The sequence below is a fragment of the Bubalus kerabau genome, chromosome 11 (assembly GCF_029407905.1).
Source record: "Bubalus kerabau isolate K-KA32 ecotype Philippines breed swamp buffalo chromosome 11, PCC_UOA_SB_1v2, whole genome shotgun sequence".
NCBI classification, from domain to species: Eukaryota; Metazoa; Chordata; class Mammalia; order Artiodactyla; family Bovidae; genus Bubalus; species Bubalus kerabau.
Window position 1 is genome coordinate 97020208 of NC_073634.1, and position 22619 is coordinate 97042826.

The 22619-nt window shown below is 37.9% G+C and overlaps 2 protein-coding genes across 10 annotated transcripts in view; one reads left to right on the forward strand and one right to left on the reverse strand.

Moving 5' to 3' along the window:
* The window catches only part of RABGAP1 (RAB GTPase activating protein 1), a 159944-nt gene that overhangs the window by 90814 nt on the left and 46511 nt on the right, over nt 1–22619 (forward strand). The gene's annotated exons all lie outside the window — the stretch shown is intronic.
* On the reverse strand, nt 1298–1772 carry LOC129623528 (protein mago nashi homolog). The gene has a single exon (XM_055541090.1). It carries the CDS (start codon nt 1746–1748, stop codon nt 1302–1304), a length of 447 nt encoding a protein of 148 aa, XP_055397065.1. The 5' UTR covers nt 1749–1772; the 3' UTR covers nt 1298–1301.

The following is a 22619-nucleotide window of genomic DNA, read 5'->3' on the forward strand; positions in this document are numbered from 1 at the left end:
AAGCAAGGTGACAGTATACAGCTTTGTCGTTCTCCTTTCCCAATGTCAAAAGAGCCCATTGTTCCATATCTGGTTTGAACTGTTGCTTCTTGATTCCCATACAGGTTTCTCAGGAGACAGGTAAGGTGGTCTGTTACTCCTATCTTTTTAAGAATTTTCCAGTTTGTTGTGATCCATACCGTCAAAGGCTTCCACGTAGTCAGTGAAGCAGAAGTAGATGTTTTTCTGGAATTCCCTTGTCTTCTCCATGATCCAACGAATGTTGGCATTTTGATCTCTGGTTCCTCTGCCTTTTTTAAACCCAGCTTGTACATCTGAAAGTTCTTAGTTCACATACTGCTGAAGCCTCGCTAGAGGGATTTTGAGCATAACCTTGGTAGGTAGTATGCGAAATGAATGCAATTGTGTGGTAGTTTGAAGCTTCTTTGATATTGCTCTTTTTTGAGATTGAAATGAAAACTGACCTTTTCAAGTCCTGTGGCCACTGTTGAGTTTTCCAGTTTGTTGACATATTGAGTGCAGCACTTTCACAGCATCATCTTTTAGGATTTAAAATAGCTCAGCTGAAATTCCATCACCTCTTCTAGCTTTTTCGGAATAATGCTTCCTTTTTTTTTTTTTTTTTTTAAATAATTTGTAGAGATGAGAACTCATTTATTTCCCACAGATATACAAAACATGTGTATTGTGAAATATGGGAATAGGCACATAATAAAAGATGTGTCTAACTTTGGATACTGACTTTACCTTTGTAACCTTGAGGAAATCACTGCTTATACAAAAATATTTAAATGTGAATAACCCCTAAGGAGTTTGTGACAAACATAAAAAATCCAAAAGCTTCTATGAGCACCAAAAAATTAAATTCGGTCAGGTGCGGCAGAAACAAGGGGAGATCTACAACTGCTTTTAAACAGATGGGAATCTGGCTACATGTTTCTACATAAAAGACCCTCTGTCGTAGGATACGCCTTCTAGAACAATTTTCATCTTTAAAAGGAATCAGAGATCTGGCCTCCTGAAGGACCAAAAGCACTCTCCATCCAGGCTATGATGTTTTATTGGAGCAAAATTTCAACAAAAGGTGGCTTTTATTTACAGTTTAATGTGTGTGGTGACTGCTCAACCCACTTGGACTAGGTAAAGATAACAATTAAGCCTGCTTAGATATTGTCTTGTTTTCAATTTGCATACAAAAAAGTTTGCTTCACATTCATACAACCCCCAATATTATAAATGAACAAATCCTCCCTCACCCACCCCTTAATTAAATATAAACCCAGTTTCAAAAAACATATAGTTTAGATTGGTTTAATCTTGAAATGTAATCCAATAAGACTAAACACTAAACACTTCAGGTCCTGTACCAAATAGTAAAATACTCGAAGGCCTTCAGGATCCTTTGACTGATTGACATCAATAAGAGAACCTATTTTTGATGTGGTAAAAGAAATGTGTTCATCTCCAATTACAATTTCAAGCTCCTGCCGGCCAACCCTGTCAGGGGGAGGCCACAAAGCATCGTCTTCTTTTGTAATTTCACTGTCATCAATAATTCTCTTCAGTTCTTCCATTACACTCTTGTGTACATAAGCCTCCTTTCTGATCATGACATCATTTTTATAATTGCTGTTGTTGGCATATCTAAGTTTTCCGTCCGGCCGAAACTCAAACTCCAGAAACTCGTGTCCAAACTTGCCCTTATGCCCTACGTAGTAGCGCAGGTAGAAATCGCTGGCCATAGACATCTTTGTCCCCCGGAATAATGCTTCCTAAGGCCCACTAGACTTCATACTCCAGCGTGTCTGGCTCTAGGTGAGTGATCACACCATTGTGGTTATCTGAGTAATTAACAACTTTTTTGTGCAGTTCTTCTGTATATTCTTGCCACCTCTTCTTAATCTCTTCTCCTTCTGGTAGGTACTTAGCCATTTCTGTCCTTTATTGTGCCCATCCTTGCATGACATTTTCAATTTTCTTGAAGGGATCTTTTAGTCTTTCCCATTCTATTGTTTTTCTCTATTTGCATCGTTCATTTAAGAAGCCCTTCTTATCTCTTCTTGCTGTTTTCTGGAATTCTACATTCAGTTGGATAAATCTTTCTGTTTCTTCCTTGCCTTTCACTTCTCTTCTTTCCTCAGCTATTTGTAAAGCCTCCTCAAACAACCACTTTGCCTTCTTGTATTTCTTTTTCTTTGGAATAATTTTGGTCACTGCCTCCTGTATAGTGTTAGGAACCTCTGTCCATAATTCTTCAGGCAGTCTATCTACCAGATCTCACCCCTTGAGTCTACTTATCACCTCCACTGTATAATCATAAGGGATTTGATTTAGGTCATAACTGAATGGCCCAGTGGTTTTCCCTTCTTTCTTCACTTTAAGCCTGAATTTTGCAGTAAGGAGTTCAGTCAGCTCCCAGTCTTATTTTTGCTGACCGTATAGAGCTTCTTCATCTACAAAGAACATAATCAATCTGATTTCAGTATTGACCATCTAGTGATGTCCATGTGTAAAGTTGTCTCTTGGGTTGTTGGAAAAAGGTGTTTGCTGTGACCAGCATGTTTTTTTGACAAAACTGTTAAGCCTTTGCTCGGCTCCATTTTGTAATCTAAGGCCAAACTTGCTTGTTATTATGGGCTATCTCTTGACTTTCTACATTTGCATTCCAATTCCCTATAATGAAAAGGACATCTTATTTTCGTGTTAGTTCTAGAAGGTGTTGTAAGTCTTCATAGAACCAGTCAGCTTCAGCTTCTTCATCATCAGTGGTTGGGGCATTGACTTGGATTACTGTGATATTGAATGGTTTGCACTGGAAACAAACTGAGATCATTCTGTCATTTTTGAGATGGCACCCAAGTACTGTGTTTTGTAATCTATTGTTGACTATGAGGGCTACTCCATTTCTTCTAAGGGATTCTTGCCCACAGGAGTAGATATAATGGTCATGTGAATTAAATTTACCCATTCCGGTCCACTTAGTTTACTGATTCCTAAGATGTCAGTGTTCAGTCTTGCCATCTCCTGCTTGATCACATCCAGCTTGCCTTGATTCATGGGCCTTACATTCCAGGTTCCTATGCAATATTGTTCTTTACAGCATCAGACTTTACTTTCACCATCAGATACATCCACAACTGAGCACCTTTTCCACTTTGGCCCAGACACTTCATTTCTTTCTGGAACTATTAGTAGTTGCCCTCTGGTCTTCCCCAGTAGCATTTTGGACACCTTCCGACCTGGGGAGTTAATCTTCAGGTATTGTATCTTTTTGCCTTTTCATGCTGTTCTGGGGTTCTTGTGGCAAGAATGCTAGAGTGGGTTGCCATCTCCTCCTCCAGTAGACCACGTTTTGTCAGAACTCTTCACCATGACCCATCCATTTTGGGTGACACTGCATGGCATGGCATTTTCATTAAGTTACATAAGCCCATTCACCATGACAAGGCTGTGATCCATGAAGGGGATGATAACTGCTGTAGGGTTTGGAAAATTGTATTGTGCCATAACTGGCTTTTAGGGAAAGTCTAAGAAGCAATCAAGAAGCACCTCAGTAGCTAGCTCTATTAGATGCCAGTATTGCTAGCTGGCCTCAGGGATTTAAAGAAGGATCACATGATTACTTTCTTATGGAACCTCATAGTTTTTACATGTTTCATATGGAAAAATTCTGTGATCCGTTTTTCAGAAGGCTTCACAGAGTGACTATCTGGGTAAATTTACCAAGCCTACTGGTTGGACGGTTGGCATACCATGGATCTGTTTCTTGGGGTGGGTCTGTGTGTGTGGATACGTGCGCACGTCTGTGGTCAGTCATGTCCGACTCTTTGCAACTCCATGGGCTGTAGCCTGCCAGGGTCCATGGGATTTGCCGGTGTTTAAAATCATGTTACTTCATTAGTTTAAAATAAGAAATCAGTGCAGGCAATAGGGAGCAATCTTTCTCTCTTGATTGGTCTTCATGGGAAGCCAGACCATATTCAGAGTGTTGCTTGGTGAGAATGAAATCTCAGAATATGGTTCTGTAACATGAACATTTCCTGATGTAAGACTAAGCCTGATATTCCACCTCTGTGATCTGAAAACCTGGTCATTGGGATCCTGATGAAAGTTGAAATCATTTTACTTCTAGCACTGACCTTCTAACTGACATATTCTTTAGTTAAATTAACTTCTTTTGTTACTTAGCTTTTAGTATATTTCCTTGCAAATTTAAACAGCCTTACTTCCTAACTCATTCTTTTGAGGTGGTTGTATACCATAAAACTTTGTTTTCTGATTTAATATTCAAAGAGTGGCCTCATTACTTTGTTAGCTTGGGGAAACAACTCATCTTGGTTTTCCTAGAGCAAATACATACTATCTAGTTGGAAAAGCAAGATACATGAAAATACCTATAAAAATTAACAGTATCAGACAGGTAATTAGAAACATTGAATTTTTGAAAGTCATATTATCCCCAAAGGAGACAGGGAAGATCATTTGAAAAAAGACATAGATCATTTGGTCTGATTCTCTCTTTACCAATAGGAAAATAGTCCAGTGGCCACATATCCATTTGCAACAATACTCAGACTGCATACTTCCTAATTCGTTGTCCTTTCCTATTATATCTTGTTGTTTTTGCAGAGGAGTTGGAGTTTGGCTTTATTCAGCCAAGTCCTGAAGAAGACTTAAATAGGCTGATATACAGTGTGTATATGTGCTCGGGTGTGTAATTTTAGGTGTATAAAGCATTATGGGCAACAATATAATTGTTAACAGAGTCGTCTTATGCTTCAGAAGAGTTTTATAAACTTTGTCTTATTTAATCCTTCCAACAGTCTGTGAGCTGGTGACTCATATTATTTTTTTTTTCCCCTACTAATTTCTTTTTTTTTTTTTAATTTTTTTTTTTTCAACTTTACAAAATTGTATTAGTTTTGCCAAATATCAAAATGAATCCACCACAGGTATACATGTGTTCCCCATATTATTAACCCCGTTACAAAGATGAGAAATGTGAGATTTGGAGTTGCCGGAGTCAAGCAGTTAATAATAGAAGATATGGGATTCAAACCCAAGTCTTTCTGACTTCAGAATCTACATTGTTACCTCATGTAACTGTCACAGAAACCTATCAGGTAGGGGTTATTTTTTATTTTATATATATATGTGTGTGTGTGTGTGTGTATATATATATATAGATATATAAAACAGGTGAGGAAACTTAGGTTTAGAGAGATTAAGGAACTTTTGTCAATATATCAACTAACTTCTATACTTGGAAAACATGTGACAGACTTCTACTAAATATTAGCAGATTTAGTATGTATGTTTGTTTCTGTTAACTCCACAATCAGTTCAGTTGCTCAGTCATGTCTGACTCTGCAACCCCGTGGACTGCAGCATGCCAGGCTTCCATGTTCATCACCAACTCTCAGAGCTTGCTCAAACTCATGTCCATCCAGTCAGTGATGCCATCCAACCATCTTATCCTCTGTCGTCCCCTTCCCCTCCTGCCTTCAATCTTTCCCAGCATTAAGGTCTTTTCCAAGGAGTGAGTTCTTCGCATCAGGTGGCCACAGTATTGGAGTTTCAGCTTCAGCATTAGTCTTTCCAATGAATATTCAGGACTGATTTCCTTTAGGACTGACTGGTTTGATCCACTACAAAAACAGCAGAAGTATAATACATATGGACAAAGAGAAGAGGAGCAGAGGTATTGGCAGATGAATGAACCCCCCAAAATTTGGGGTTATAGATACCCAGCAGACAAGTGGTAACTGACTGCAGAATTGACAAAGCCGAATTCTAAAGTCATGGAGGAGGGACAAAAAGAGTCAAACTAATCTGCCCATAAAACCCAATAAATAGGTGGAAATTAGATTCTTGATATGCCCCTACAGGCAGAGAGTAGCATGAAGCTGAAAATGAAACAATTGTTAGAAAGTTTATTGAAAGCACACTTAGGTACTGTCACCCACTACCTTGATCTCCATCCCAAGCTGGCCCTAATAGACAACTGGTTTTTCACCATCCCAGCAGAAGATGGGAAAATTACTCTTCAGAGATTGAACCACAGATGTTCCAGATGCCAGGCCTAGCTGAGAATGTGCCTAAAACACCTTGTTGAAAACCTGAGTGTCAAGAGAATGTCTGCTTGTTAAATAATCAGTATCCTCTTCCTGGGCTTCCCTGGTGGCTCAGTGGTAAGAATATGCCTGCCAATGCAGGAGACATGGGTTCAATCCCTGGGTTGTAGGAAGATCCCCTGGAGAAGGAAATGGCAACCCACTCCAGTTTCCACTCTTGCCTGGGAAATCCATGGACAGAGGAGTCTGGTGGGCTAGAGTTCATGGGGCTCACAGAAGAGTCATACACAACTGAGCAACTAAACAACAAAAACATCCTCTTCCCATTATACTTCTAGAACGCTCTAGGTCAACCTTAAACTTTCTAAAGCAGGAGATAAGAGGAGTCGAGCCTGGGGGCCAGTATTTGAGGGCTCTCAGTTCAAACGGACTGGGCAGGCCCATCACTTTAAGATGATGCCCATCAGTCAGTGAATCCCACTCATGCATCTAAGGCTTCCAGTTGATTTTTATTCCTTATGTTTTAATATCAGTAGTCAACCAGAGAAAGTCTTATGAATAAATTTGAGAATATATATATTAAATGTGCAAAACCCAAAACAAATCAGAGGAAGCAGAAGCAATGCAAGTCACAGAAGAAAACTCCCCCCCCCAAAATCAAATATTTATAACTAAATATTTTCAGAGATGATTTTGCTTCCATTAAAGAAAAGTGAAAGTGAAGTCTCTCAGTCCTGTCCGACTCTTTGCACCCCATGGACTGTAGCCTACCAGGCTCTTCCATCCATGGCATTTTCCAGGCAAGAAGACTGGAGTGGGTTGCCATTTCCTTCTCCAGAAGATCTCCCCGACCCAGGGTTTGAACCCAGATCTCAAGCATTGTAGGCAGACGCTTTACTGTCTGAGCCACCAGGGAAGTCCAAGCATTAAAGAAAATAGGATGCCATTAAAAAAAAAAAAAAATAAGAAAGCTCTTGAGATTAAAAATATAATCAGACATTTTTTTAAATTAGAGAAGTTGGAAGATAAAATTGAGATAGACCAAATAGTGAAACAAAAAATAGTAAAATAGATGAAAGCCAGACAATTAGAGACGTGATCGGTGGTCCAATATCTGACTTCTTAGTCTTTCTTAGACTTTCAGAAACAGAGAAGAATGGAGACATCCTCAGATATCACAAAAGAAATTTATCAACTGAAGGATATGAGTTTACATAATGAAAAGGAAGTAGTCATTTATGGATGTGGGAGTTGGACCAGAAAGAAGGCTGAGCACCAAAAAATTGATGCTTTCAAACCGTGGTGCTAGAAAACTCTCTTGAGAGTCCCTTGGACAGCAAGATCAAACCAGTCAATCCAAAGGGAAGTCAGCCCCTGAATACTCTTTGAAAGCCCTGATGCTGAAGCTCTTAATACTTTGGCCACCTGATGCAAACAACCAGCTCATTAGAAAAGACCCTGATGCTGGGAAAGATTGAAGGCAAAAGGAGAAGAGGGCAACAGAGGATGAGATGGTTGGATAGCGTTACTGATTGAATGGATGTGAACTTGGGCAAACTCCGGGTGTTGGTGAGGCACAGGGAGGCCTGTTGTGCTGCAGTGTGTGGGGCTGAAAAGAGTCTGACATGACTTAGCAACTGAACAACAATGAAAAGGACCAACCAACTTAATGTAATAAAAAAGACTGTAATGGCAAATCATAAAATTTCAGAAAACTGAGGATAAAGAAAACCCTAAAGGGATCTTGGTCTTGAATAGGGATGGGGCTGTAGAAACATCCTGAGTACAGAGATCTGAATAGCATTGGACTTCCTACTACATTGAAGCAAGAAAATAATTGGGAATAAGTTCAAAATTTTAAGAAGTGATTTTTAACCTAGAATTTTATGCCCAAACTTTCATTCAAGTGTGAGGGTAAAACCCATTTTGAGATATTTGGGGTCTCAAAATATTTACCTGCCTTACAAATACAGATACATAGAACACTGAAGGAAAGAAAAAATCTCATAATTAGTAACTTTAGAGAAGGTAGAAAATTAAAGAAGGAAATTTGATCATGATATACACTCTGTGATTCAGTTATGAATAATATTGATTTAGCCAAAAATTGTAGCAGTTATGTTGAGTGTCATGATGAGGGTAGGGAAGTATGTTGGAGGGTAGGTTGGGTTGGGACTGTAACAGAGCCATAGTATCACCTCCCATACTAGAAACTCTGTTGTTCAAAAAAGCCAAAAAGTTGCAATTACACGTTTTCTTCAGAAATAAAAAACAGCTAAAAGTATGTGAAGTATGAGAGGTCTGTTCTTTTTCTTTGTAGGCTTTGTGCTGTTTGACCTTTACAACTACGTTTGTATATTATTTTTTTATGAAAAGCATAGACCACATTTAGGGAGCAGTAGGTAAATTTTAACAGAATGGAATCAGGAAGTGTAGGTTTAGAACATATCCCTAAAGTAGAAAATGAGGGTTTGATAGCACTGTATTACCTATGGTCCTGAACTGAGCAGTTCCTAGTTATCATCTGATTTCTTCCTCCTAGAAGACAGGCAAGAAGGATGTTATCCCTCTTTGACGATTGTGAAAATTGGATTTTGAGGCTCTAAGACCTTTTTGATTTCTAATCTGTTACTATGCCTCAAACATAAGTATGTTTGAATCTTTCTAAATTAATTATTATTTTTTTCTACCAAGAGAAGATAGCAGATTTTAAAAAGCCTCTACTTTGACATCATGGGAAGGAATATATGGAAAAAAATGTGTGTATATATGTAATGAGTATATGTGTACTGGTATACAAGTATCTGTAATGTAAGACCTGGTATTATGAGATTACAAGAGGAATCCAAATAACTCTGTGGTGTTCATAGGTAAGAAAATGCGTGTTAGATAGATTTTCTCAGAAGGCAGCATATGGAATGGGTTGATCTCTGGGTACAGTAAGATTTCTATAGTCTTCTCTCTCCATACCCCTTGAAAGAGATTGGGATAAAAAAATTTAGCTGGATAGGATTAAAGGAACCCAAAGAATCAATAGACAAAAGTGACCTACAGTTTTCAAACAATATATGACATGAGAAAGCCTTTAGGGAAGTAAAAAGCACATAATGTTAAATTATCATGAGTGTAGTCACTTGATAAAAGTTTTATTGGCTTGTTAGAAAAAAATCATATTGGCTTTGATCAAAATACGAAAGAGTCTTTTCAAAGTAAAACTTTGTGTCTCTTAGCTTTCAGTAAATATTTATTGAATTAGTAAGACATTACTTTGGGGAGAAAGCAAAAGTTACAACATTAAATAGCATGATATATTTCTGAAAATTCTTCCGGTAAGACTGGGGAAACCCCCACTGCCAAAGCAGTTTATTTATAGCTAGACCAAAAACATCCATTTGTGTATCTCCATCTTCATTGGTCCCTGAGGAGCAGAATTTTACTTAAAAGGCATTTTCATTTTAAAATATTCTCCCTTGTGACATGATATTTGTAGGAATTAAAAACATTCCTACTTAGATTATGTTAATGTCATGTATAGTTAGTGGTCATTATATTAAGGATATATGTGTAGCCTTAGCCTACAGAGCACTGGAAATAAGACAGAATTTAAATCCTAGTTCTCAATGTGTTAGGTAATATAATCTGTCAGAACTTCAGAAGGATCCTTATCTTTAAGTGAAGAAGACTCTAATATAGGAGTCAATTCAAGATCAGATGCATGTTGCATTGATGTAAAACTCTTCACATTGTTACTGCATTTATTTTATAAATAAAGTGTTTGGATCACTTTTTCTGAGATAGGTAGTGAAAAGAGCATGGATTTTGGAATCTCTGGCTCTTGGTTCTCTACTCTGTAAAATGGAGTCCCTTGGACTGCAAGGAGATCCAACCAGTCCATTCTGAAGGAGATCAGCCCTGGAATTTCTTTGGAAGGAATGGTGCTAAAGCTGAAACTCCAGTACTTTGGCCACCTCATGCGAAGAGTTGTCTCATTGGAAAAGACTCTGATGCTGGGAGGGATTGGGGGCAAGAGGAGAAGGGGACGACAAAGGATGAGATGGCTGGATGGCATCACCGACTCGATGGACGTGAGTCTGAGTGAACTCCGGGAGTTGGTGATGGACAGGGAGGCCTGGCGTGCTGCGATTCATGGGGTCGCAAAGAGTCGGACACGACTGACTGATCTGATCTGATCTGATCCCCTTGTTAGCATTATTGTGAAAAAATGATGCTGTCACATCTTAAGTATATAGATACAGAATTGTGCATGATGGCACCATAGAAACTCAATGAAAGATTGCCGCTGTTATTTTCTTGTTGCAAAGAGTCAGTCTCCCAGTAACTTAACAGGGCCTGCTGAAAATGAGCTTATACCCTCAGAGGAAAGACCCTGGGTGACTGTGGAGGAGCTTGGTGAGCCTCTTTGTCTCAGGGATCATAACCCCCTAAAGTCCTGCCTTGATGGTTTACTCCCTTATATTATTGCCGTTTTATGTATTTTGTTCTGCCTTTTTTTTTTTTCCAGTTTAATTTTATTTTTAAACTTTACAATATTGTATTAGTTTTGCCAAACATCGAAATGAATCCGCTACAGGTATACATGTGCTCCCCATTCTGCTTTTATAATATGTTCCACAGGAGAATTAGTCCTAAAGTTTTCCAACATTAAGATACATATATTTAGATGTACTTTATCAAGGAACAAGTCACTGGGGATTACAGTAAGAGCTTTACTAGTTTAGAGATTGAAAAGAAATAGTTTAGGGACTGAAGTGGTAAAGAGGTATCATTTTAACTGAACTTTAAAAACGAGTTTTATTAGGAAAAAATAAAACTATGACAAAGTATTTTAAGCTCCAAAAGCCTAAATGTTGTTGTTGTTCAGTTACTAAGTCATGTCCAACTCTTTGTGACCCCATGAACCGCTTCCCTGTCCTTCACTGTCTCTCAGAGTTTGCTCAAACTCATGTCCTTTGAGTCAGTGATGCCATCCCACCATCTCATCCTCTGTCACCCCCTTCTCCTCCTGCCTTCAATCTTTCCCAACATTAGGGTCTTTTCCAATGAGTCAGCTCTTCGCATCAGGTGGCCAAAGTAATGGGAGTTTCAGCACCAACTCTTCCAATGAATATTCAGGGTTGATTTCCTTTAGGAATGAGTGGTTTGATCTCCTTGCTGTCCAAGGAACTCTCAAGAGTCTTCTCCAGCACCACAATTCAAAAGCATCAATTCTTTGGCGCTCAGCCTTTTTTTTGGTCCAACTGTCACATCCATACATGACTGGAGAAGCTATGGAAAAACCATAGCTTTGAATATTAGAGCATTTGTTAGCAAAATGATGTCTCTGCTTTTTAATACACTGTCTAGGTTTGTCATTCTTCTTCCAAGGAGCATTTATATACTTAATAGAGACCACGTCAGTTCAGTTCAGTCGCTCAGTCGTGTCCAGCTCTTTGCGACCCCATGAATCGCAGAACGCTAGGCCTCCCTGTCCATCACCAACTCCTGGAGTTCACTCAAACTCACGTCCATCGAGTCAGTGATGCCATCCAGCCATCTCATCCTCTGTCGTCCCCTTCTCCTCCTGCCCCCAATCCCTCCCAGCATCCGATTCTTTTCTAATGAGTCAACTCTTTGCATGAGGTGGCCAAAGTACTGGAGCTTCAGCTTTAGCATCATTCCCTCCAAAGAACACCCAGGGCTGATCTCCTTCAGAATGGACTGGTTGGATCTCCTTGCAGTCCAAGGGACTCTCAGGAGTATTCTCCAACACCACAGTACAAAAGCATCAATTTTTCGTCGCTCAGCTTTCTTCACAGTCCAACTCTCACATCCAATACATGACCACTGGAAAACCATAGCCTTGACTAGACGGACCTTTGTTGGCAAAGTGATGTCTCTGCTTTTGAATATGCAATCTAGGTTGGTCATAACTTTCCTTCCAAGAAGTAAGCGTCTTTTAATTCCATGGCTGCAGTCACCATCTGCAGTGATTTTGGAGCCCAGAAAAATAAAGTCTGACACTGTTTCCCCATCTATTTCCCATGAAGTGATGGGACCAGATGCCATGATCTTCATTTTCTGAATGTTGAGCTTTAAGCCAACTTTTTCACTCTCCTCTTTCACTTTAATCAAGAGGCTTTTTAGTTCCTCTTCACTTTCTGCCATAAGGGTGGTGTCATCTGCATATCTGTGGTGTAATATGTAGTAATTAAAAGTATGTGCTTGAGAGGCAGGCAGTTACTGTGAGACCTTGGACAAGATTCATAATCCCTCTTAGTTTCTGTTGTGAATAGTACGTCTTATACAAATATTGTAAAGATTACTGAGCTAATGCATGTAAAGCTCAGCATAGTGCTTGATCTGAAGTAAGCATTCAGTATATGTTAGCAGCTGCTATTAGCTTCCTTGTGAATAGGGCAGTATGGTTTCAATTTAAGATATAATGGAATAAGGTCAGAAAGATAAATTTGGGGCTACCTGATCTGAAATTAAAGGCCAAGGGATGTGATTTGCATTAGGAATTGGAAATGGACTTAAGGTTTTTGAGTAGGTGAATAACATCAATATAGAATCCTAAAGTGATAGAGCTACAGGATCCCTTAGAGTTCATAATCTAGACTCTTGCTTTCTCAAATGGGGAACGGGAGACCCAGAGCAGTAATACAGTTAAGTTAGTTGCAGAACTGGGACTAAAGTCCAGGTCTCAGACTTCCCTGGCTCAAACATGACAAAAAATAAGTCCAAAGGATTGTTCAGCATTGGTCAAGTGCTTAGAAATTGGGCATTTCCAGCAGCTTTGGAAAAGTGTTCAGATTTTGATGTGGATTAAATAAAATAAAAAGTCTTTTCATTGGTGCTTTCAACCAAACAAATTAAGATTTGAAAAATCTTAATTAGTTAACAAGTTTTCTTTATCAGTAGCAGTCATTTCGTTAGGGGAAATAAAAATATATGAAACATGATTTTAGAAAGCCTTCATTTGTATTTATATTATTTGTACTGCTAGTGAGATTGGAGGGTGAAGCTTTTGCTTAAATAAAATTGAATATCTTTGCTTATTGTTTTAAAGTTGCTGTTTCCCAGGAATTTTAAATAGAAAAACATAAAAAATTTAATTCCAGGAGGGCTCTTACTACCTACATAATAAGCCATTACTACATAGATACTAATAGAGCTTGATTGACTATATTTCTCTATGCTGTTAAGTTTTTAGGTTAGTAGACAAAGATCTAACTGATTATAGCTTTATACATTAATAATATAATAAGATAGCTTTTAAATCTTTAATTATTTCTTGTTAGTTGTTTCTTAGGTAGCCTAATGGTTCAGACGGTAAAGAGTCCGCCTGCAATGTGGGAGACCTGGGTTGGAAAGATCCCCTGGAGGAGGGGATGGCAACCCACTCCAGTATGCTGGCCTTGAGGCTCCCCATGGACTGAAGAGCCTGGCAGGCTATAATCCATGGGGTCACAAAGACTTGGACACAGCTGATTGACTAAGCAGGATTGTTTCTTAAAATTAACTCTTTACTTTGGAAAATTAAAATCTTAAACATGAATTTTCTTCTATATTGAGAGTGATTTTGAAAAGATTTTATTTTTAGCATGTAACAGTTTATAAAATCTTTAGATGAATGATATCAGTCAAATAATACAATCTGTTTTAAGAAGTATTAAAAGGGCATTTGATGTGCACTTTTGCTCAATAATAATAATACAGTTGAAATATTTGGTATTCATCACAATTATCAGAAACATATATTTGAAATGTGACTTTATATAAAATAATTTTGTCTTCTAATTTAGGTGACTCATAAATTACTACCTTGACACCTTTTACTCATAGTGACACTTACTGTCTTCACTTTTGTCAGATGAGAGTTCTTGAGCATTTTCTGCTTCTTGGGCCTCTCCATGATGGGGTACTGTGAAGGAGAATCAACAATAGCAAAGCAGGAAAAGATTGACGGTGCAGTTAGCAGTTGTGCCTTATCTATACATGATTTGGGACAGTTTTGCCAAGCACTGAATAATTTTCCTGTGGGAAACTTGAGCCCTAAAAGGAAATGAACACAGCTAAAAGGCTGAATCTCACATGGGACTTAGATTTATTTTTAGAATGGCACTATGATGCCATATTTGGATTGAAACAATGATAACCATACCTTATTTTATTAAAAAGTCATGTTTTTTGAAGAAGCCATTTAATTTTCTATTACACTGTGTATATAGATCCAACATAATGAGTATGTAACTGTTTGGCTGGTAACCATGCTAAAGTGTTTTAAAGTTAGAGGCACCTAGTTGGCAAACATTTCTGGAGGCTGCTTTTCGAGTCTGCTTTCTGCAATAAAAGATTGTTTGGCACGTTCATTGATTATAGAATATAGTTGTCTTTTTGCTGTGTTATGTTTGGAGGAAGTCATTTTCTTACTGGAAGGGAAGCAAGAGGAAAGAAGAATCAGTAGCACTAGGTGTGGGTAGAGTTAGTTGATTGTCTTGTAAATGAAGTCTTTACTACATGAGTCAGTAGAGAAACCCAAATGGATTTTTCCTCTGAGAAATGATGTTTTTAAAAGATAATCAGCAAAGGTGTTTTATACTGAGTTCTAGAGTGTTCTACTTAGCCTGGTTCATAGGTTTGAAAAAGTTATTGCGCTATTTATATTTTGTGTCAGCTTTTCTGCTACCTGATTTATCTTCTTTATAATTTTATTTGGTTAAAATAAATTATGATGTCGATAATATATATTGGATTTCTGAATTGGATGCTATCTAAAATTGCAGATCCCTCACAGTTCACTGAGTTTCAAATATGGGAAAATTTGCCAAATACACATTTTGCTTTTGGCTTCTCTCCCAAGGTTGGAAATACGCCAGCATCATAAATCTCAAGTCTGATGGGAAAAAGCTGTTACTGATGGACAAGGCTTAATGCTACCTGCTTCCCATGCAGTATTTAATTTCCTTCTCATAAACTTTGTAAGACAGTGAGCATTGCATAAATTTTACAGATAGGGATATTAAGGCTCACACTAGTTAAGTGACTTGTCCAAGGTCATACAGTTAGCAAGTAGGAGAGGCAGTTTTTAGCGATAGAACTGCTTGACCCAGAGTCAGTATTCTATGACATTGTGTTCTGTTTGTTACCTGGTGTGACCTCGGTATAGCACCTAAAATCTGTCTTTGGTATTTGTCAGAGGTCCAACGCCAGTCTTCACATAGTTGTGGCCAGATTATGAAATGCCTTCAGTTACTTCCATGTTTGCGGAAATCTAGTTACACTTTGTTATGTGTATGATGTGTTTGGAGTGGAAATGAATGTGTTTAGGCTCTCAGTCATGTCCGACTTTTTGCAAGCCCGTGGACTATAGCCCACCAGGCTCCTCTGTCCATGAAATGTTTCAGACAAGAATACTGGAGTGGGTTGCCTTTTCATTCTCGAAAGGATCTTCCTGACCCAAAGATCAAACCCGTATCTTCTGCATCTCGTGCACTGGCAGGTGGATTCTTAACCACTGAGCCACCTGGGAAGCCCCAATTACTGAATACCTGTACAGTATTTCAGTTATTTAAATATGTTAAAGATTAATTTCTTACCTTCTTTGGTTGAGCTTTTAAAGTCTTTTATTAAATGTTATCCAATGAATATTTTACTAGAATTATGAGTTTTGTATCTGAGAGTAAATCACCAAGATAAATACACAAAGCAGTGTCTACCCACAAATGTGGTTTACACTGAAGTTCCTGCTTACTGCACTGGTGTGGAATAACAGCATTGCAAGTTGAAAGAAAACTAATTTGAAGATAAATGGTGCTAGTTACATAGGGACAAGTAAAATTATGTTTGCACAGATACACATTTTTATGTTCTTGAAATCTGAATTTAAGATAAAAATGTACACTGTCAGTGTTAAGTGAGCCCATCAAACAGATATTTATTTCTAGAATTCTTATTGATTAAACTATAAATGGAATTGAGAGGCTTTAATATGTTTTATGGGTTTCCCAGGTGGTGCAGTGATAAAGGAATCTACCTACCAATGCAAGAGACGCAGGAGACACGGGTTCAATTCCTGGGTCAGAAAGATCCCCTGGAGTAGGAAATGGCAACCCGCTCCAGTATTCTGTCCTGGAAAATTCCATGGATGGGGTACCTGGTGGGCTACAGTCCATGGGCACACACAGAGTGGGACACAGCTAAACATGCTCGCACACAATTTGTTTTTTACAAATACACTGTACCTTGTATTACTGAGGTATTGAGGTCTACCTTCTTAGAATATTTATAATTCAGAGAAGTAAGAAAATGTAAATAAGAAAGAGATTTGGGAAATAGAACATTACGAAAATGATTTTACCTCAAGAAAGTTTTTGGTCCTTATTTATTCATTTTTAGGCATAGTACTTCTTAAATTTCATTTTCCTTCTTTTGAGTTTTTATTCTAGGGAATTTAAAAAACTAAGTCTTTAAAATCACTTCTGACAATCTGTAGCTGACTTTTAAAGAGCAAAATGTAGCCAAAAAATTATTTTATTTCTGTGAAATACATTGTGAAGATAAGATATAGCATGGTGGATTTGAGTGGACTTGTTTTGTTTTCTTAAGTATTACATGATGGCTTTTAACAAAGCATTTATTGCATTCCAAATAATCTTAAGAAGATCTAACTTTTTATTTAAGCAACAAGTTACTTTGGAAATAATAATCTTCTCTATGCTGGTTATTTCTCATGGCAGCCTTCCACTGCATTTTCTTTGTTTGGGTACTTTCTTTTTCTTCCTGCCATTCTTAGCTTTCTATTTTTCAACTTGAGTTTACAAAGGGTGTGTATTCAAAGAGTTTCCGTCAGTTCCCAGTACCTTGTTAATCCTGAGAAGTTACTCAGTGAGCCAATTCTCACAGTAAGGTATAAAAATAGTCATCCAGAAAAATTACAGAACCTGGTACCACTGTGATTTGAACTAATGGATGACTTTCAAAACCAAGATGGGACCAAAAAACAGCACAAATGTTATTTCCTTAGATTTTTGTCTGCACGAATTATTTTAGACAAGCCTTACACTTTAAGAAAGTAACAAAGCCTCACTGGTGCTTTCTCATATACACTAAAAAGAGCTTAGGAATTGGGGATAAGAAAGAAATCACCTAAAAATTAATTACGTGAACAGAGACTCTTTTTTTTTTATTACTATTGAGCTTGTACCCACAGCATTCATTTCAACAGTTTTATTCCACAGATTCAGTGCAGCATTTTATTGAGTGCCCAAGTAAGTGCAAATCTTAACATGATACGTTTGTTTCAATTAGTGAGCCAACGTTGATACATTACTGTTAAGCAGAGTCCATGCTTTCGAGTTCCATCATTTATTCTTAATGTCCGTTTTCTCTTCCAGATCCCATCTAGGATACTACATTTTGTTTAGTCCTCCTCTCTCCTTAGGCTTCTCTTGTCTGTAGCAGTTTCTTAGACTTTCCTTGTTTTTGATGACTTTGATGGCTATAAGGAATGCTGGTCAGGTATTTATAAAATACCCCTCATTTGGAATTTGTCTGGTGTTTTTCTCCTAAGTTTTTGAGTTTGGGGGAAGAAGAATACGTAGCCAACTCCCGTTTTTGTTACCTCAGATCGAGGGTTCGTGCTGTGCTGGCAGCATGACTCGTGCCTGCTGGTGTGCACCGTGAGCATCTGACTGAGGGCGTGTCCGTCAGAGTTCTTCAGGGTGGTGACTTTTCCGCCCTGTTACCATCCTGTACGCTTCTGAAGGAAGACTCTGGGCACAACCAGCAGAGGAGTGGGCTCCCTCCATGAGAGCAGGATGGTTACATAAATTATTTGGAGCTCTCTCTGGAAGATTTGCCTCTTCCCCTCTGCCCCCATTTATTTACTTATTTGTTCATTTATTTATGTAAGTATAGATCCATGGATATTTCTTTTATACTTTAGCTTATAATCTAGTATTACTACATTAATTTTATTGCTCAAATTGTTCCAGCTGTGGCTTCTAGAAACTATGTTTGGCACATACTTCACTTTGACATGTTCCCGTGGTTGTGGGTGGTTTTCTTTGTGGTGTGAGTTGGGGGGAAGTGCTTCCTTATCCTCTGCCAATTCTCGATGTTCTGGGATTATCTTGTGTATTTCCTGCCCCGGTCCTGGAATCAACCGTTTCCATAAGGAGCCTGGTTCCTTCTATTGGTAAATGGTATTGGAAACCAAGACTCTGGCACAAGATGTGTTCGTTGCTGACTGACTGACTGTGTACTCAGTCGTGTCTGACTCTGTGATCCCATGCACTGTGGCCCGCCAGGCTCCTCTGTCCATGGGATTTCCCGGGCAAGAATCCTGGAGTGGGTTGCCATTTCCAGGTTGCCTCTTCCAGGGGATCTTCCTGACTCAGGGATCAAACCCATGTCTCCTGTGGCGCCTGCATTGGCAAGACCACTGAGCCACTTGGGAAGCTTCTCAACTGACAGAATGAGGGAATATTTGCATGATAATGCCTTTCTTTCCCCTCTATATTTGTCAACATGGGTTCAGCAAAAAATGCATTGGAGTTAGAATGGGATGGAGTCTGTAAATTTTATATGCCATTCTCTGCAACTTTAGAGACAATTCTTATATACAGACCAGAAGGAAGCTGAGACAAGTATATAAGTGACAGTTCCAAAACAGGAGGGCAGTTATGTAAAGGTGATACCAATGTCGTGTGTGAATTGGAGTGTACAACTTTTCTGGAGGACAGATTGGCACTGCAACTCAAATCCCAAAACACAAGAGTTATGCTGGATCTTTTAGGGAAAAGAGAGATTGCACAAATCATCTCTTCCCCTTCAGAATCACAACTCTGCTTCACAGCCTTGTTTATAGCAAAAGTAGTAGAACAGCCTGAATATACCAGAGTCTGAGATTCGGCCTAGTAAATTTTGGTATGGCCATGTTACTGTCCACTAAAAATGCTAGGATAGGATAACTGTCAAATAACAGGAAAAGAGGCTCACGACATTTTACAGTTAGTAAAAGTTAATTTTCAAAACAATATAAACTCAATTTTAAAAATAATTTTATAAAAGCTAGGCATATGCTCACCAAACATAAGCTACAGTTATTTGAGTTATGAAATTATCTCTTTTTTCCCCCAGTATTATAATTGTAAGGAAGCAGAAATGTTTTATTAAAATAAGAAAACAAAAAGGGCTTGTCATTATACTAAGAAAATTAAAGGTTAGATTTGTCTTTTTAAAATGCAGTAAGGTGTATCATTGAACTTCCCTGGTGGCTTACACAGTAAAGAATCCGCCTGCAATGCAGGAGACCTGGGTTTGATCTGGGTCAGGAAGATCCCCTGGAGAAGGGAATGGCAGCCCCCTCCGGTATTCTTGCCTGAAGAATTCCATGGACAGAGGAGCCTGGCAGGCTACAGTCCATGGGGTCGCAAAGAATCAGACACAACCAAGTAGCTAACACTTAAAGCTCTATCATTAATTTAGGATTATGTTTGGGGAACAGTGACTAGTCCCATTTTATAAGAGTATGGGAACAGGAAATAAAGATTCAGATTTTAGTGTGAGGTGTTAATTCTCTGTATTTGTTTAGTGAATACATTTTTAAAGTGCTATTATCTTATAGTATTTTAGTAAAATTATTTCCAGCAATGTATGTACACATTCCATTATATGAATGGTAATATGTTTGTCTTTTTTTTTTCCCCCGTTAATGGACATTTGAGGTTTCTAGTTTTGGGCCATTGCAAATAATATTATTATAAACATTTTTGTATATGTTTTTTCCTCTTGGATACATGGTCTTGTTTATCCTGTGTGAAACAAAATGAAATTCGGAATAAAATTGCTGGGTCTGGGTAAATGCCTATTTAACTTTACAGGAAGCTGCCTTGTAAGTCACTGAAGTGGTTGTATCGTTTTATATCTCCACTAGCAACAACTAAGAGTTCCAGTTGTCTCATATCCTCACCAACATTTGGTATTGTCTTTTTATTTTAGTCAGTATAATATGTTTTAACGGGAATGTTTAGAATTTCTGAGTTGTGTATACTGTTGGTGTTACTGCTTGAAATATAAGGGACAATATGCCACTATAATTATAGGGTTTCATTTAAATCTTTATTGCATTGCTGCTATAGAACTATACACTTTGGAGAGTTGACTTTATAAAATACAGCAAATATTTTTAACATTCATTATTACATGGGGAAAAAGTGTTCAAAGGCATATACATTTCAAGTTGTAGTATCTTGTTTGTGGTAAAATTTTGCAAGTAAAACATATAAAGTTAATCAGCAGTAATATGTCAGAGTATTCTAAATCATTCCAAAGATCTTCTCTCTGGTCATGTTGCTGGTGACAAGTTATCATGTTGTATATTTAGAGGACTTGGCAAACTTCGGCAAATCCAGCATGCTTCTTGTTTTGAAAATAAAGTTTTATTAGAATGAAGAAATGCTTATTCATTTACATTTTGTCTGTGGTTACTTTTACTGTGCAGAAGGAGAGTTGAGTAAATATTTGCCATCTGGCTCTTAACAGAAAAAGTTGGCAGAATGTTACTAATGCACAATCGTATGGCAGTTTTGTTTTCTTCTGGACAGTAAAACTGTTGTTTTCTTACGATAAATGAAGCAGCCAAAACATAAAGCCAGTTGATTAAAAGAACTACATCTGCCATGACTTCATTAACTTTCAGGACATAGCACCTTACAATAGTTTTGCCATTTCTTGTTCCTATAAGGTTTAATTGTTCTTCATGATTGCCTTAAGTATATTTGTAAGCTCAGTCGCTCAGTCATATCCAACTGTTTCCGACTCCATGGACTGCACCACGCCAGGCTTCCCTGTCCATCACCAACTCCCAAAGCTTGCTCAAACTCATGTCCATCAAGTCGGTGATACATCCAATCATCTCATCCTGTGTTGTCCCCTTCTCCTCCTACCTTCAGTCTTTCCCAGCATCAGGGTCTTTTCCAGTGAGTCAGTTCTTCGTATCAGGTGGCCAAAGTACTGAAGCTTCAGTATCAGTCCTTCCAATGAATATTCAGTACTGATTTCCATTAAGATTACTGGTTTGATCTCCTCACAGTCCAAGGGACCCTCAAGAGTCTTCTCCAACACCGCAGTTCAAAAAGCATCAATTCTTCAGTTCTCAGCTTTCTTTATAGTCCAACTCTCATATCCATACATGACTACTGGAAAAACTGTAGCTTTGACTAGTTAAAAACTTTGACATTTGTAAAAGCTTTACTAAGTACAGTCTGCTGAAAAGATGTACTTGGCTGACGTAATTTGGCTGTGAATATTGTCATCCAGTATACTTTATGCTAACAAGTTCCCTGTATCAGCTATGTCTGTGTTTAACTGCTTAGAAATAAAAGGACTGTGTATCATGGTATAAATCTTAATTTTATAAGCACTTGAGTTTAGATGGTTTACAAAAGCTCTTTTCTGTGTTCTCTTAGGAAAGAATTGTCCAAAATGTTACTGTGATTTGTTTTCAGAATCTTTTCAAATTTAACAATGTCATTATTCTGATAGGAACTTACTAAATCCATCATTGTTATAATTTTTGGATCATTTTTGTACAGGTTGGCTTCTGGCAAGTCAAATGGATTTATTCCCAAGTTCTTCAGCATATTTCCTAAGACCAAATATTTTAAGCACGTGATTCACATAGAACTCCTCGATTTAGTATCCTTCTTGAAGGCTTCAAAAATGCAGTATGTGAATTTTCAAAGTCACCTTCTCTGAAGGGCATTTTACCCCTTACTTACCTGATGACTTCCATGATCAAACAGTTAGAGGGAAGGCAGATGGATGAGAACTAACCAGTTACAGAGTTTTTTCAGAGAAGTGTTTTATGTGTTCCTATTCTATGTATATTAGAATTTCTAAATTATCCCTCTCATAACTGTGTATCCATTTTCAAGTTATCTTTATCGTCGGTCAGTCTGTTATGACTGACACAGCTGGCATAGAATATGCTGAAGCTTTTTGTACTTCTGTCATTCTTCATATAATTTTCTAACCTTCCTGTTTGTCTTGAACCACAATCTATCATTCATAGCCTATTTCAGAGCTTTCATTTTTGTTTCATAAAATTCCAGAGTGATTTCATCTGACATTTAAAAAAAACAGAAATCTCTTTTGGAAATACAATTAGAGTGGAGATGTAATTCAAGAATAGAATTTACAACTTTTTCAGAATAATTTATTGTAGCTGAACTTCAAATGTAGCTCAATAACATGTCTAGTCATCATTTTTGAAAAGTTTTGTCAATGTGGAATTTATTTTAATTATTGTTTTAGTGCTTTAAGTCCTCTTCCTCCTTTTTGTTTTTAAGTTTCTGAACCTTTCAGAAACTACTTAGTGCTGCTTTGGGTCATTCTGATTTTCCAGATCTCCACTTGATTGAATTATTCTCTACAGAGTGTTCCAGGTAGTAGTTCTCCCCTCATCACCAAGAACTCATTCTTTTTAGTAGCTGCTGCTGCTAAGTCGCTTCAATCGTATCTGACTCTATGCGACCCCAT

Coding starts and splice junctions, on each gene's coding strand:
- LOC129623528 (XM_055541090.1), bottom strand. CDS start 1,748: ATGTCTATGGCCAGCGATTTCTACCTGCGCTACTACGTAGGGCATAAG.